At 49.1% G+C, this 17029-nt stretch overlaps 1 protein-coding gene across 3 annotated transcripts in view; it reads right to left on the reverse strand.

Annotated features, from left to right (window-relative positions):
- Positions 1–8905: 8905 nt before the first annotated feature.
- The window catches only part of CFAP251 (cilia and flagella associated protein 251), a 52640-nt gene continuing 44516 nt past the window's right edge, over positions 8906–17029 (reverse strand). For 2 of the 3 annotated variants that reach the window (XM_069964004.1, XM_069964005.1), the window contains exon 22: positions 8906–9311. In XM_069964004.1, coding sequence (XP_069820105.1) covers positions 9172–9311 — 140 coding nt within the window. In that variant the 3' untranslated portion in view covers positions 8906–9171. The remainder of the gene's footprint in view (positions 9312–17029) is intronic. The other variant, XM_069964003.1, reaches the window with a different exon arrangement.

The following is a 17029-nucleotide window of genomic DNA, read 5'->3' on the forward strand; positions in this document are numbered from 1 at the left end:
CTCTAGTTATTCTCTATGGGCATCGGACTCATCTCAGGTAATGAGCATACAGCGCGCGCACCTTCCGCCACCGATATCTCCAGCCAGGGACCAGGTCCAGGAGCGGGACTTGCAGGAAAGGGGAGGTATCCGGGATTCCACCGGGGGTGGGCGGGCATACTCGGGGCAGTCATCCCAGGTGACAGATTCCCTTTAAAGTGACTGTACCACCAGGCCCAGGCTGAAGCACTGGAGGCGGGCCGACCCCCAGTGGGAAAAAACTCCAGCCCCTCCATGACATGACTCCATTAGAATCAATGGAACCCTATCATAGAGGGGCGTGGTTTCCTCCCACTAAGGGTGGGTCGGCCTGCCTTCAGCCTGGGCCTGGTGGTACAGTCACTTTAAGATCGCTTAAGCCCATCCCACACATAGGGTGAATCGGTGAAAGACTACACGAAGCGATGTGCGAATTTTCAGTGAACGACCAACGACGATTTGAGAACATGTTGAAAGATCATAATGAGCGATTTCGAGCTTGTCGCTTGATCGTTCGCTGTGTTTGCACGAGCCGATTATCGCTCACATGCAATCGTTATGGCGAGAATTAGAACAATAATCATTCCGTGGACCATAAGTGCAGGCGACAATGAAAGGACTAACGAGAAATCGTTTTTTGTTTAGATCTGAGCCTGAAACCATCGGTGTAATAACGCGTGCTTCCCATAGGTCCTGTAGGTGTAATAGCTCTGAAACGAACGATCAGCACGGACAGGACGACAACAGGACGTCGTTCCATGTAATTGGGTGAACGATTTCAGATTGTTAATCGACGAAAAATCGTTTCATCTAATGCTGCGTTTACACAAAGCGATAATTCGCCAAATCGATCGTTTAAAGTGACTGTACCACCAGGCCCAGGCTGAAGCACTGGAGGCGGCCGACCCACCCTTAGTGGGAGGAAACCCCCGCCCCTCTATGATAGGGTTCCATTGATTCTAATGGAGTCACGTCATGGAGGGGCTGCGGTTTCTTCCCACTGGGGGTGGGTTGGCCTCCAGTGCTTCAGCCTGGGTCTGGTGGTACATTCACTTTAACGATTTTGAAGCAACAATTTAGTTTTTATAACGATCAGCGTTTAGATGAATAAATCGTTAGGAAATTCATAAGAAAAATCGTAATTGCGATCGTTTTTAAGATCGCTTAAGCCCATCTTTCACATAGGGTGAATCTATGAAAGACTGTTTACACGAAGCGATCTGCTAATTTTTAGCGAACGACAATTTGAGAACATGTTGAAAGATCAAAATGAACGATTTTTCGCTAGTCATTTGATCGTTTGCTGTGTTTACACGAGCCGATTGTCGTTCAAATAATAATAGTCAATAATCGTTCCGTGTAAACGCAGCATAAGATCCTAAATCCGGCCATACTTATAATCAGCCAACCATCTAATATGGTGTATAGTGACTTCCCAATGACGGACGTCAGGAGGGAATGGGATAGAATGCTCGATTTCAGTATGCACAATCCTTTTGTTCTCAGAAATGTAATCCACCACCAAGTGTCTGACAGCAGCTTTCTCCCTATTGAGAACACTTGCTCAGCTTTTCTTTCCTACGGGGCAGATGGCTGCCAGCTACCCCCTCCCTGTCATTGAATTCAGGTGCGTTATCAGTCCCATTGCCATGTGTGTGTGAAATGCAGCCCTTACCTATACAGTGTGAATATCGGTAAAATAATGGGTCATTCTAAAGGTCCTTGTAAACCTAAAGACTTCTTGGCGCAGACAAGTGTTTGTGGGATAGGCACTCGTTTGCAGTGCCTTGAGCGGCCAGGCTGCGCAAATGACCCATGTATTGTTCATCCAGCCCACAAATATACATATCTCTGTGCTGTCAGTTTCCAGATCACACAGCAGTACATACTTACCTAGTGCACTGCTGCTGTGATCTGGCATCCTGTTCTCCAGCTCTCCCATCCAGCCACTGTATCTTTAGGCCACCGCCTCTTTTGGCTGTCAATCATCCTGGAGGAGGCGGGGCCTGAAGACAGTGACTGGAGAAGAGAGCTAGAGAAGATGCTGGTGGATCGCGGCAGCGCACTAGGTAAGTACGTACTGCAGTTTGCCTTTATTATCTGCCTCACATCCCCTGTTTACACAGAGAGATGTGCGGACGCTAACAATAAATTATGAGGCCTGTTCTAAAGACACGATCAGCAGGCATTTTCTCTGTCCTCAGCTGATCGCTGCCACTATTACACAGCTGACTATCAGCCACAGGAGCGTTTCTTGCAATGCTCCTGGACGATAATCGTCCCGTGTAAGAGGCCCTTAAAGAGTTCACTGAATTCCAGCATGGCAATGTAACCGCTGAAAATGAGACCGTTCCTGAAATTTCTAACTTCGAGATCTTATACAATCAGCTGTGAATGGTATCATTAGAAGTGGAAGTGTTAAGGTGATGTGGTAACTCTGCCACGAAGTGGAGACCACATAAAGTTACATCAGGGTCATCAGAGTGCTGTGAAGCACAGTATGTGGGCCATCTAATATGACCATGTGAAGGAGGCCTTAGGGCTGTATTACACGGCCCAACATTAGCTGTAAGCGAGCATTGATCAGCTTGGGGATTGGCGATCGCTTACTAAGCCTATTACACGGTTCAACGATCATGCAGCAAGCGCTATATACAGTATATATATGTATAATCATTAGTGATGTCTGTGCAGCCCTTGCTGCATATATAGAAAATAATAAAGTAATACTTACCCATCTGCGCTCCCTGTTGTCTTCCTGGATTCTGGAAGCTAACCACAGTCGCTGCTGGCACTTCTGACTCGTGTCTGCAGTGACAGGCTGCTCAGCCAATCACTGGCTGAGATAGGACAGCACCACGGTCAGTGTTTGGCTGAGTGGCCTGTCACTTCAGAGACAGGTCTAGACTGTGGCTTTAGTGAAGCCAAGAGAACACTGGGGAGTTTGGACAGGTAAGTATTTATTGTTTTCTATATACTGTTTCACAGTGCTGAAAGACAGCAACCAGTCGATGATCGGCTCCTCAGCTGATCATTGTCTTTCTTACTCGCTGGATATCTGCCTGATTGGGCACATAATCACCCCATGTAATAGGGCTCCTATGGTGCCTTTACAGAGAGATTTATCTGAGATTTTTGAAGCCAAAGCCAGGAATGGATTTGAAAAGAGGAGAAATCTCAGGTTTTCCTTTATGACCTGTTCTCTGTTTATAGTCTGTTCCTGGCTTTGGCTTCAAAAATCTGACAGATCTGTCCGTGTAAATGCACTATTAGAATAGGATGTCCTAAACTTCCCTCTAAGTGTAATATATAGGTGTCCAATACTTGTACATGTAGGGGCTCACGTGCATCAATCTGAGGGCAAAACTTTCCGATCTGGTAATAGGAATCGCAGCTCGGCTTTCATTGTATCAGAGCAATCTGAGAAATAAAAAGCTTATCAAATCTGATCAGACTGATACATCTGGGCCAATGTATCTAAACTGTATGAGCGCCTTTAGGCCAGATGTACACAGGTCAGTAATGTTCTTACTGCACCACTATCCATATTTGCACAACGAGCCTGTGACGTGATCGGTGGAAACTACAGCCACCACATGTAATAACAGTATATGGAATTTTCCAAATTATGTGTTATTTCTTATTGAAATCTGCAGAAACAAAAAGCCACAAAAGAGATCCAGAGCGGCAGAAAGAACCTCTGTCCCCGAGGCTGTGGTGCAATACGAGACAAATCCCATAGACAGCAGTGAGGCTGGAAATACAGTATGTTACATTGCGTCAGTATGTTACATTGCGTTACATTGTGATAAGGCTAGGTGATGTGATTTTACCTGCTTGCACCGTACCTGTGGGATTACACCTATATATACAGGTCTCTGAATTAGAAGATGATCAGAACATGACAGAAAGATGGTCTGGAAGTAGGAAAGGAATGCTGGCAGCACGCCGATGAGCACAGCCCCTTGAACCTACATCGCAGCCACAATACAGATGCAAAAAGAGACACTGTTACATAAACAATTTATGGTAAACAACACGTACCAGCCTGACTGCCCAGGATAGGAAACTGCTGACCATCTGTGGATTGACCTATCAGAGTGTGAAATATATGTGTCTTGTGACTTGAAACCCTGCCTGTATTGAAAGTTTATGTATTTCATGTGAATACACTGCATGAGTAGTATCGCCCCATATTCTGTCTATAAAAGTTAACACAAAACAATAAAGGGGGAGCTTTCCCCAACTTATGTTACTGATACGTGCATCAGCTGTCTGTGTCTGTGATTTTAAGTTGTAAGCAGAACTGCAGCTGCTAACTCTAATTTGGAACCATCCTATCCTGGGGAGCGTCTGGCTTCATAAAGTCAGGAAAATTAAAAGGTAACCTTATCATCTCCAAATGCAGCAACTTATACGAATCTAACCTGCTGATACCTTCCTCAGCGTCCCAAGTGATATGGAGGGGCTATGTGTGTTACTTTTCTCCTCGGCGATGATCCCGCGTTGTTAGTCTGAGTAATCTTTCTTCTGGTTAGAAACTCTGCATCATGGGCTGCCCCTTTTAATGCTAATTAATGGAGAAGGCGAGCCGGAAGATGCGGCAGTGCACCAGAGCAAAGATTACTTTACCTAACAGCATGGGATAGGCGCCGAGGAGGAAGGTTACACACATACCTTACTCCTCAGTGTCCCGGGCGATATAAGGGGCTATAAGCAGGCCCGATTTATCTAACTTGCTGATAGTTCCCCTTTAAATTACCCTTTTAAAGGGGTCTGGTGACTTTTTAATGCAGGCATCATGGCAATATACAAAATATTGTGGCTAATAATGGCTTAGTAGTGTTAACAATAGAACACAGTATGATGTCACCTCTCATCTATGTCTATGGGGGTGTATAACATTGTATGGATAGACTAACTGTCATTAAACAGTGATTTTACAACAGCTAAAAATCTGTGTTGTATATTTTGTAATTACCGCAACAAAAAAAAAGATTAAAAACTTGGCCATATATCACAGCTATAGTATGGGATGTGAATTTCCTCTAAAATCCTAGGAATACATAGGGCATACAGCATTTTACTAAGGAAACAAATTTATGTAAGCAACACAACATGCTGTAACAGAGTCACGTATACACGTATTGCATTAGAAAAACATGGCCACTTTTTTCCAGAGACAGCACCGCTCTTGTCTCCAGGGCAGGTGCGGTTTGCAACTAAGCTCCATTCATTTCAATAGAACCAAGTTGAAAAACCGGCACCCAAACTGGAGACATGAGTGGTGCTGTCTCTGGAAGAAAGTGGTCGTGTTCAAGGCTGGTGAATTATGGGGCCAAGGAAGTACTTGTAAGTCTTGGTCATGTTCTTCCAACCAATCTTGGACATTTAATCTGTTTGATATGTTGTATTGTCTTGTTGTTCCCCCAGGGAAGACAATTGGCATGTATAGGTGCAAATGATCTGCAAGGATGGATGCAAAGTCCAATCAGTTGACAGTGCCCTTCCACACGGATGAGTGGATCCAGAGACTGCCATGAAAACATTCCCTAGACCATAACACTGCCACCACCGGCTTGTGTTCTTCCAGCAATGCTTACAGGGTGTTCTCTGATGTTTCTAGCCTGACATGACAACATCTATCCATTCGATGAGGGAGAAACCATGAAAAATCAGCAGAGGTCCAATTCCCATACTACAGTGAAAAGCCGTTTCTGATGATGCAATTTTGTTAGTGCAGTGACCACCTCTCTGCTTCTGAGCCCCACAAGCAGGAGGGTTCGCTGAACCGTTGTCCTAGACGCACATCTGGTAGTCCTTTGGTTTATTTTGGTAGTGAGCTGCTTCACTGTAGCATGTCATTCTGCCAACACTCACCTGCTTCTTCCGGCTTACATATGAGCCGGAAGAAGCAGGTGTAGCCGTGAAATGGTCGTGGCTCTCGAGGAACGCACCTGCATGCATACTGCTTGTTTGTCCCTCTTACACACTGGGTGAGTGCTGCTCCTTGCTTTACATCACATCTCCTGCTGATTTAGATTTTGAAAGTTATAACAACAGCGACGCTTTAAAGCCCCTATTACACAGGGTGACGGAGAGGAGCAAATGAGTGATGTCATTGTTCATTTTGCTCCTTGTTCCCCACTCGCTACCGGTGCTATAACATGCTTCAGCAGTGAGCGGGTAAGAGCCAGGGGTGGGGGGCTGCCTCGGTGTTTGCTAGATAGAAGATAGCAGCAGTCTGCTGATTGCTGCTATCTTAGTCGTTTGTCTTTGAACATATTGAAGGACAACGATCAGCCGACATCGTTCATGTCGGCTCATTGCTGTCTTCTATTACACGACACGAGTTACGGCCAATATTGGCCGAATACAGCCGAACATAATTGTTTTTATGTAATAGGGCCTTAAAGCATACTTTAAGGGTAGACTAGATGGGCCATGCGGTCTTTTTTATGGCTCCAATCTTCTATGTTTCTGTACTAAAAAGTGTATGAGAGCAGATAACAGCCTGGACGTTATATCTAATGTGTATAGGCAGCTTAAATGTTTTTTTTTTTCTGTGATAAAGTCCTTTATGTCAATAGGAAATGTCATAAACCACTAAGTAGTATCATCAAGTAACTGGAACCCAACTATTCCAAGAAGAGACCAGGGGAAAGGAGGACGTGCTTTCACATTCACTGAAATGAAAGGGAGTTCTGTAAAGTGCTGTCACAGTGGCTAGACCCCCATTTATTAAGCTGCAAAATGTTAAAGGGATTATCCAGTGTTAGAAAATCATGGCACCACTCTTGTCTCCAGTTTAGATGGGGTTTGCAATTAAGCTCCATTCACTTCAATGGAACTAAGGGCCCTATTACACGGAACAATAATCAGCTGAATTTTGGCGATTCGGCTGATTCTCGCTCTGTATAATAGAGGCAATGATCAGCTGATGACAACGACCCTCGGTCGATCGTTAACACCTTACCTCTCCCCGCTCCCGGTCTTCTCTGCTGTGCTCCGCAGCTTCCCGGTCCCAGTGTCGGAGCGGCCTGTCAGCTGACAAGCCGCAGCGGTCCCGTCCTGTGATTGGCTGAGTGCCCTGTCAGCTGACAGGCCGCGCAGATACTGCTGCTGCCAGGAGCGGGAAGCTACGGAGCACTGTAGGGAAGACCGGGAGCAGGGAGGGGATATGAAGGAATTTTAGCTCCACTCTTTGGAAATTGCTATCCTCTACTATCAAGGAGGCTATAATTTGCTAAAGGACCCCATGAAAACCATTATCAACCGCCATATACTGTGTGATTGATATAACTACTATAAATTGCCTTCCAGGTCTAGTTTACTAGAGCAGCCGTGGGGAACCTGCAATTGTGCTGCTGTTTGTTTCACACATAACGTATCTGTGGATACGAAATGACAGCTGTACATACAGGTAAGTCTCTGTTCACATTAAAGATAATAATTGCCGGATTGTTAGTAAATATGGCCCAATATAACAATCCGCATTCAGCAAATATTCCCCTCTTCCCTGTTCGTAAACTGCTGAAGTCACATCCCTCTGGGAAAGCGGAGAGATGGGAGAGCGACTACTTAAATCTGTGCAAATCACTATCACACTTATTTCCACTATCCTGCTACTCTGTTACCATTAAGAATCATGTGCGGAGGATTACAGCATGGATCAAACATGAACAAAATGATCACATGCTAGACGTTACTTTTATTATGAAGACAATCTGTACTTTACAGTAGGACTCTGCTTCTTATTGCCTGTCTGGTGGGTGCCTGTGCTGACTGAGGGCTTATTGTCACGTTCCGTAAACCACAGAATTTACGGACAGGGAAGCCCTGTAGTGGACTGTATCATGTATCAATATGATGCCGGGAGCGGGGAAAGTGTTTGAATCTTAGCAGCACTATAATGACACAACCACACGGCTGCTTTACATTGCTGCATTACAGTGCCGCAAAGATCCAAACACTTTCCCGGCTCCCGGCATCATATTGCTACATCATAGCGAGCAGGGTAAGAGTGAACTACAGGGCTTCTCCGTCCGTTGGTTCCATGGTTTATGGACCATGGGAATAAGCCCTAATACTAATGGCGGAGTGCTGATAACTCAGGTATGTTTCTATAATACATGGTGGTGTATTCTTTCCAGTGTGACACAGTGCTCTCTGCTGCCACCTCTGTTCATGTCAGGAACTGTCCAGAGCAGTAGGAAATCCCCATAGAAAACCTCTTCTGCTCTGGACAGTTCCTGACATGGACAGAGGTGGCAGCAGAGAGCACTGTGTCACACTGGAAAGAATACACCACTTCCTGCAGGACATACGGCAGCTGATAAGTACTGGAAGACTTAATGATCATGCCCGACATATTCTGAATAGACATACACTGCATTTTTAGCCTTATGCCGCATTCACACGCTTCATAGATTAAGGATGCTGCAGAGCGTGAAACTGCAGGCTGGCATCGGGAACTCCTGGCGTCATGCATCACTATGACTGCAGGAGCTACAAACCTATTCAAATCTTCTCGCAACAGTAAAGACACAGATCCCCCACCACTAACATCACACAATGATCACCTGGCCAAGTGGCAGAAAAACAACAGAACAGAGACAGCCTCCTAAGCAGTATAGGGGAAAGAAGACACAGTTGCTTCATCTCTGTCTAAACTATCTATGTAGATGAATAAATAGATAGATATTTTGTTTATAGTGTAAAGTAGAAGGAGATTGAGCTAGTGGTGGGCAGATACTACGAGATGAGGTGGATACTGGGCAGTTTGCTCTGAGGAGCAATGCATGCTGGGAGATGTAGTTTACTGGCTGGATGCCATGATGTAAAACTTTGATTATTTGTAAAAAGTTTAATCTGGGGCTAGGAGCAGCGTAGACGAGCAGGAAATGTGTCAAATGATCGATGGGGGGATCAGATCTAGGTTTGGTATTTTGAGGGTCATAAATGCAACTTTGATTTTCACAAAATATCCAGAATATAACATTTTAATACAAATATAAAGAACACAAGAACTGGATCTCCTTTTTTTTTTTTCCAATAATTTATACATAGGTAATAATGACACATTATAAAAATACTTGCTCTGTCTTGCCTTTGTGTACCATTGACATTAAAGAGACAATATTCACATAATAGCTAACAAGATGCAACCTCTGGGTTCTGTGGCCGTTCTTCATAAATGTCAGAATCATTAACTGGTAAACCAAGAATATCAACGGCCAACGTGTCTGCTGTGATTTCCTCCGGTATTTCTTGTTCAAGCAGTTCTGCTACACCTGTAATATATGTAAAGATTAGACACATTGATACAAGATAAAGCAGCTACTGAAAAGATTCATGGCATATAACGCCAATAGACGTGACTGGCAGGAGCGTAGCCGTCTCTCCATTCAGTCAATGACTAGCTTAGTATAAGGGTATGTTCACACTGAGGAACTGAAGAGGAAAGTTGTCTGCTTGAAATTTCGCCTTCTTCAGCTCTGGCGGAACAGGCCCAAAATTCAAAAGGAAAGTGGAAAATCAAAGCCCCAATGAATCCGCCCAAAGAATTGACATGTCCACAGATGAAAGGGGAGCAGGAGATATACGATAGCTGCCCAATGTTACCGATATTGCGGCTTCACCCGCACACAATGTCTGTAGTGCCTGCAACATGCTCCCGTCCCCCTCTGACCCGTGGAAGTTACTTGCATAGACAGTAAGAGGAAGGAAGTGGAGACAACAGAAGAGGTAGGACCTTCCTAAGAGTCTGAGTTCCGTGCATGAGCCCTATTCTCCTTAATAAGGCTTGTGCACGGAACACACTTAGGACATTTCCACAGCAACCCAACGTAGATGGCGGAAATACGGTTCGGTTTTAGAGAGATTCACTTTATAATATAGGGAGGACAAGACTTCAGATACAGCAGACAGACAGGTAAATTAGCCTGTGATCCCTAATGGGGACAGGGACCGGTGATGTAAAGCACTGCACAATACATTAGTGCTATGTAAATAAGCAGATTAATATTGTGTTTTGCAAAAATGCAAGACTGATGTCATGAAAAGACGCTGTTTATGAAATATATAATAATGGTTCAGCTATCACATATAATTTAAAAACATTTAAAGGGACTCTGTCAGTAGGTTTATGGTGTAGCATAAAACTAGTGACAGAGAAGCTGAGCCTAATGATGGATCACTTACATTGTTCTGTGCAGCTGATTTAGAGATTTCCTCCTAAAGAACTTGTACAATAACTGGTCCTCTCCATTATGTGCATGAGCCCCGTAGTCCGAGATATTCATGAGCACCAGCACATTCAGCCCATCAGCTGCTGATTAGCAGTAATCTATCTATCTATCTATCTATCTATCTGTACAGTGTATAAGCACACAGTTGTCAATCAGCAGATGGAGCACGGAGGGAGTGGCACAGCACAAAGCCCATTCTCCTGCATATCAGGAGAACGGCTGAACAGTATAATGTAAGTAATACACCGATCTGTTCAGCATTTCTGTCACTAGTTTATGCCGCCCCTGTTTAATGCAGCATAAACCTACTGACAGATTCCCTTTAAAGATCTCAGTACTACTTAAATAAGCTACAGGGTGAAATGTGTAACATGGTATGACTTTTCCTACTGGTTAGTACTGTGCTTATATATTCTGTATGTACCTGATCTAATCCCTCTTGTATTGCAGTAAAGTTGATTTATATTATGTACAACACTAAATTCCTAATCATCACTTAATCCTGTGATTTAGAACTTTAATAAACGTAAAATATTGCTTGCCTTCTTAGAATATCTGAGGAAAAGAGATACAAATTCCTTCAGAGCTTTACATATTTAGCCGTGACTACAACTTAAGGGAGGGGGGGGGCTCTTATTTTGCCAAGGGTAAATTCCCTTATAGGTTTTACTGTATTTGGGAATTTATTGCTAAAGGACTAATGTGGTTTAATACGATATGGAGGCACAGAGAGCGCCTATATTATATGGGGGCATAGAGGGGGCCTATATTATATGGGGGCATAGAGGGGGGCCTATATTATATGGGGGCATAGAGGGGGCCTATATTATATGGGGGCATAGAGGGGGGCCTATATTATATGGGGGCATAGAGGGGGCCTATATTATATGGGGGCATAGAGGGGGCCTATATTATATGGGGGCATAGAGGGGGCCTATATTATATGGGGGCATAGAGGGGGCCTATATTATATGGGGGCATAGAGGGGGCCTATATTATATGGGGGCATAGAGGGGGCCTATATTATATGGGGGCATAGAGGGGGCCTATATTATATGGGGGCATAGAGGGGGCCTATATTATATGGGGGCATAGAGGGGGGCCTATATTATATGGGGCATAGAGGGAGGCCTATATTAGAAGGGGGCATAGAGGGGGGGGGGCTATATTATATGGGGGCATAGAGGGGGGCCTATATTAGAAGGGGCACAGAGGGGGCCTATATTATATGGGGGCATAGAGGGGGCCTATATTGTATGGGGGCATAGAGGGGGGCCTATATTATATGGGGGCATAGAGAAGGCCTCTATTACATGGGGGCATAGAGGGGGACTATACTGTATGGAGGCACAGAGGGGTCTATACCAGTGCTTTTCAAACTTTTTCTACAGGAGCCTCGCCCAACAGACCAAAGTAATGTCTGGACCTCAACAGAGTGACGAAAAAGATTTCTGGGCCTCACCATCTGTCATGGAAGTCACCTGTGTCCTAAGCTCTATATACTAATAAAACAAGTTCAAAATAGCTTAATAATGCTGCTAAAATGGAGATTTTTTGCAAAAAGCGAAAGGACTGTGCAGATTAAAACTGCCTCCCCAGCTGTGCCTCATGAACAACTAGGGGATGCCTTACTGGTGAGGCTGGCCTTGAAGTTTGAGAAGCATTGGTCTATACTGTATGAGGGCATAGAGGGAGTCTAATAATTTATAAGGGTGCAGAGGGGGCTTGTTTATCATAGGAGGACACAGAGGGGCTTGATTACTATTAGGAAACAAATACTGGGCATAAATGCTTATATCTTTTATGGGGGCTCAGAGGGGGCGCTGTTACTGTGTGAAGCAGGACATAGAGGCTTTGTACAGAGATGAGAATGATGCTGGAGTGAGGAGCCTAAAATGTTTGCCTGGAAGATTTTGCAGAGATAAGTCACAGCCGGAGCCAGATGATGAAGAAAAATTGAACACTTGTAATTCGAGAGAAGATGCCCCCTGTGAGTCACTGGATGTAACTGCAGTATAGTCTCTTATAAGGTCTTCAGAGCCTGTGTATAGCTGGATCTAACTCTATATGGTCACTGCTTAGGGAAAATATCAGTCTTTAATCAGTGACAGTACAGTGGTGTTATCCAGTTACTTTATGGTAATAATGGTAGTGGTCAGGGTGTGACTGTATTAATTGTCCCGGCATTCTGGTATTAATGGTAATATATGTGTTTATATAGTGGATTTTATTAGGTAACAGTATTGTGCTATTATACAGTCACTGTATGATGGTGAGGGTAGTGGTCATAGAGTGACAGTATTTTTTATCCTGTGTACAGGGCCGCCGATAGGGCAGTACAACCGGTACTGCCGTATGGGGCCCGGACCCTAAGAGACATGGGGGGGGGCCCGGCTGGCCCGCCGACCGCCGCCCCCTCCCCGACCGCTGCCCCCTCCCCGACCGCTACCCTAGGGGGGCCCGCACGGCCCCCCTTGCCACCTGGGGGGGGGGGGGTTGTGCCGCTTCGGTCCGGTGAGCTTCCGGCACACGCTGCCTCTATCACTGGCCGGAAGCTCACAGTTGCAGCCCTGCGGTCCTTCTCTCCTGCTCGGCAGCGGCGCACGTGACGTCATCGCGCCGAGCAGGAGAGAAGTTCCTGGACCGCGGGGCTGCAGCTGTGAGCTTCCGGCCAGTGATAGAGGCAGCGTGTGCCGGAAGCTCACCGGACCAAAGCTGCATGGGAAGGGGGGACCTGCCAAGCCTGCCTCTGCTCCCCCGGCCGCTCCCTCTTCCCCCAGCCTCTCCTCCTGTACCCCCCCCCTTCCAGCCTCTCCTCCTGTACCCACTTCCAGCCTCTCCTCCTGTACCCCCCCTCCAGCCTCTCCTCCTGTACCCCCCCTCCAGCCTCTCCTCCTGTACCCCCCCCTCCAGCCTCTCCTCGAGTACCCCCCCTCCAGCCTCTCCTCCTGTACCCCCCCTCCTGTACCCCCTCCAGCCTCTCCTCTTGTACCCCCCTGCCTCTCCTCCTGCACCCCCAGCCTCTCCTCCTGTACCTCCTCTAGCCTCTCCTCCTGCACCCCACAGCCTCTCCTCCTGCACACCACAGCCTCTCCTGCTGTACCCCTCAGCCTCTCCTCCTGTACCCCTCAGCCTCACCCCCTGCACCCCACAGCCTCTCCTCCTCTACCCCCCCTCCAGCCTCTCCTCCTGTACCCCCTCCAGCCTCTCCTCTTGTACCCCCCCCGCCTCTCCTCCTGCACCCCACAGCCTCTTCTCCTGCACCCCACAGCCTCTCCTCCTGCACCCCCCAGCCTCTCCTCCTGCACCCCCCTTCCAGCCTCTCCTCCTGTACCCCCTTACAGCCTCTCCTCCTGTACCCCCTTACAGCCTCTCCTCCTGTACCCCCTTCCTGTACCCCCCCTCCAGCCTCTCCTCCTGTACCCCCCCTCCAGCCTCTCCTCCTGTACCCCCCCTCCAGCCTCTCCTCCTGTACCCCCCCCTCCAGCCTCTCCTCCTGTACCCCACCTCCAGCCTCTCCTCTTGTACCCCCCCTCCAGCCTCTCCTCTTGTACCCCCCCTCCAGCCTCTCCTCCTGTACCCCCTCCAGCCTCTCCTCTTGTACCCCCCCCGCCTCTCCTCCTGCACCCCACAGCCTCTCCTCCTGCAACCCCCAGCCTCTCCTCCTGCAACCCCCAGCCTCTCCTCCTGTACCCCCCCTCCAGCCTCTCCTCCTGTACCCCCTCCAGCCTCTCCTCCTGCACCCCCAGCCTCTCCTCCTGTACCTCCTCTAGCCTCTCCTCCTGCACCCCACAGCCTCTCCTCCTGCACACCACAGCCTCTCCTCCTGTACCCCTCAGCCTCACCCCCTGCACCCCACAGCCTCTCCCCCAGCCTCTCCTCCTCTACCCCCCCTCCAGCCTCTCCTCCTGCACCCCCCTTCCAGCCTCTCCTCCTGTACCCCCTTCCAGCCTCTCCTCCTGTACCCCCTCCAGCCTCTCCTCTTGTACCCCCCCGCCTCTCCTCCTGCACCCCACAGCCTCTCCTCCTGCAACCCCCAGCCTCTCCTCCTGCACCCCCCAGCCTCTCCCCCAGCCTCTCCTCCTGCACCCCCCAGCCTCTCCTCCTGCACCCCCAGCCTCTCCCCCAGCCTCTTCTCCTGCACCCCCAGCCTCTCCTCCTGCACCCCACAGCCTCACCCAGCCTCTTCTCCTGCACCCCTCAGCCTCTCCTCCTGCACCCCACAGCCTCTCCCACAGCCTCTTCTCCTGCACCCCCTAGCCTCTCCCCCAGCCTCTTCTCCTGCACCCCCAGCCTCTCCTCCAGCCTCTCCTCCTGCACCCCACAGCCTCTCCTCCTGCACCCCAAAGCCTCTCCTCCTGCACCCCACAACCTCTCCCCCTAGCCTACCCTCCTGCACCCCCAGCCTCTCCCCCAGCCTTTCCGTCAGCACCCCCCAGCCTCTCTGTCAGCACCCCCCAGCCTCTCCTCCTGCACCCCCTAGCCTCTCCACCAGCACCCCCAGCTGCTCTCCCTGCCCCCCAGCTGCTCCTCCTGCCCCCATCTTCTCCCCCTGCCCCCATCTTCTCCCCCTGCCCCATCTGCTCCTCCGCCTGTCCCCCATCTTCTCCCCCTGCCACCCCAGCTGCCCAATCTTCTCCCTGCCACCCTAGCTGCCCCCTATCTGCTCCCCCTGCCTGCCACCCCAGCTGCTCCTCCTGCCCCCCATCTACTCCCCCTGCCACCCCAGCTGCTGCCCCCGAGTTGATCCCTCTGCCCCACATTGCTCCCTCTGCCCCCCCAGCTGCTCCCCCTGCCCCTCTCACCCCAGCTGCTCCCCCTGCCCCCATCTACTACCCCTGCCCCTCTCACCCCAGCTGCTCCCCCTGCCCCCCATCTGCTCCTCCTCCTGCCCCCATCTACTCCCCCTGCCCCCAGCTGCTCCCTCTGCCTCCCTAGATTCTCCCCCTGCCACCCCTAGCTGCTCCCCTCCCCGTCACCCCAGCTGCTCTCCTTCCCCCTGTCACCCCAGCTTCTCCCCTTCACCCCAGCGGCTTCCCCTGCCACCCCAGCTGCCTCCCTTCCCCAGTAACCCCCAGCTGCCTGCTTGCAGACTAGTTGTGGTCGGAGAAGTCTTCTTGATTGCTGCGCCAGATGGAGAAGAAAGCAAGAAGCGACGGCAATCGGAGAAGACGTCACCTGTGAGTCATTAGTAACTGCACTGTAATCACTTCTATAGTGTGCAGAGCCTGTGTACCATTGGGGTCTAAATGGGTCAGTGTATTGTTTGCGGTAGTGTACTGACACAGCCCCGCGGTCACTACAGTACACTAGCGCAAACTTTTAAACTAGGACCCAACTACAACAGCCGCAGGCACTACAACTCCCAGCATATGCTGAGGGCTGCAGACTGTCAGTAAATGCTGGGAGTTGTGGTGCCTGCAGCTGTTGTAGTTGGGTCCTAGGTGCATTATACACTGGATGCTTTGTAGCATATAAGAATACATAGATCTGTGGGGGCTCAGTGCAGGGACGTGACCCCAGAACATCACTAATAGGGGGGGGGAGATGTTTTTGTTCTATCCCCTATTAGTGATGTTCTGGGGTCACTTCCCTGCACTGAGCCCCCACAGATCTCTGTATTCTTATATGCCACAAAGCATCCAGTGTATAGGACCCAACTACAACAGCTGCAGGCACTACAACTCCCAGCATGTACTGACAATCTGCAGCCCTCAGAGTATGCTGGGAGTTGTAGTACAGTGTAGACAGATGTATTGCTGGACCTTCAGGGCTGATGGTTGTCACCCACAGATTGCAGCCACCAGGAGCCTCTGCACACAGTGATTTATTACAGGGTTGTCCTCTCAGAGACTACAACTCCCAGCATACCCTGAGAGCTGTATAAATGTAGGGATTTGTCACAAATACAGATGAATTCAGGAAAGGAGCGGGTCAGCATGTCGTGTCTCACTGGTTCTATATTGGTGGGCCCCAGGTCCCCCAGTCCGACACTGGACAGAAGCGGCCCCAAAACTAGGACGTCCCCGGCCTCCTTCCTTCCTCCATCACATTTGTTTGATGAGAACAGCGGGCATCAAGCAGAGCGACACCCAAGTGCCAGGGTATATACCATGCATGTACAGTAATGGGGGGGGGGGGCGCCTCAGCGTGCAAAGTGCCTAGGGCAGCATAAACTCTAAATACAGGCCTGGCTGCCGGCACTTCATACCAGCAGCCTATGGGAGGCCGGGCCGTGACCTCTCCGGCAGGCGTGATCATGTGACGTCATCACGCCTGCCGGAAGTCCCGTCCCTGCGGCTCGCAAGATGGAGCCCAAAGAGGAGGAAGAGCTGCTGCCTGCACAGCGCGGATTAGGTGAGTAGGATGTTTGTTTTTTTAGGGGCACCTCTGGGGGCATTATTAGTGTATGGGGCCACCTCTGGGGGCATTATTAGTATATGGGGGCACCTCTGGGGGCATTATTAGTTCATGGGGGGCACCTCTGGGGGCATTATTAGTATATGGGGGCACCTCTGGGGGCATTATTAGTATATGGGGGCACCTCTGGGGGCATTATTAGTGTATGGGGGCACCTCTGGGGGCATTATTAGTGTATGGGGGCACCTCTGGGGGCATTATTAGTGTATGGGGGCATCTCTGGGGGCATTATTAGTTCATGGGGGCATTATTAGTATATGGGGGCACCTCCGGGGGCATTATTAGTATATGGGGGCACCTCTGGGGGCATTATTAGTTCATGGGGGGCACCTCTGGGGGCA

This window comes from Dendropsophus ebraccatus, chromosome 3, assembly GCF_027789765.1.
Source record: "Dendropsophus ebraccatus isolate aDenEbr1 chromosome 3, aDenEbr1.pat, whole genome shotgun sequence".
NCBI lineage: Eukaryota > Metazoa > Chordata > Amphibia > Anura > Hylidae > Dendropsophus > Dendropsophus ebraccatus.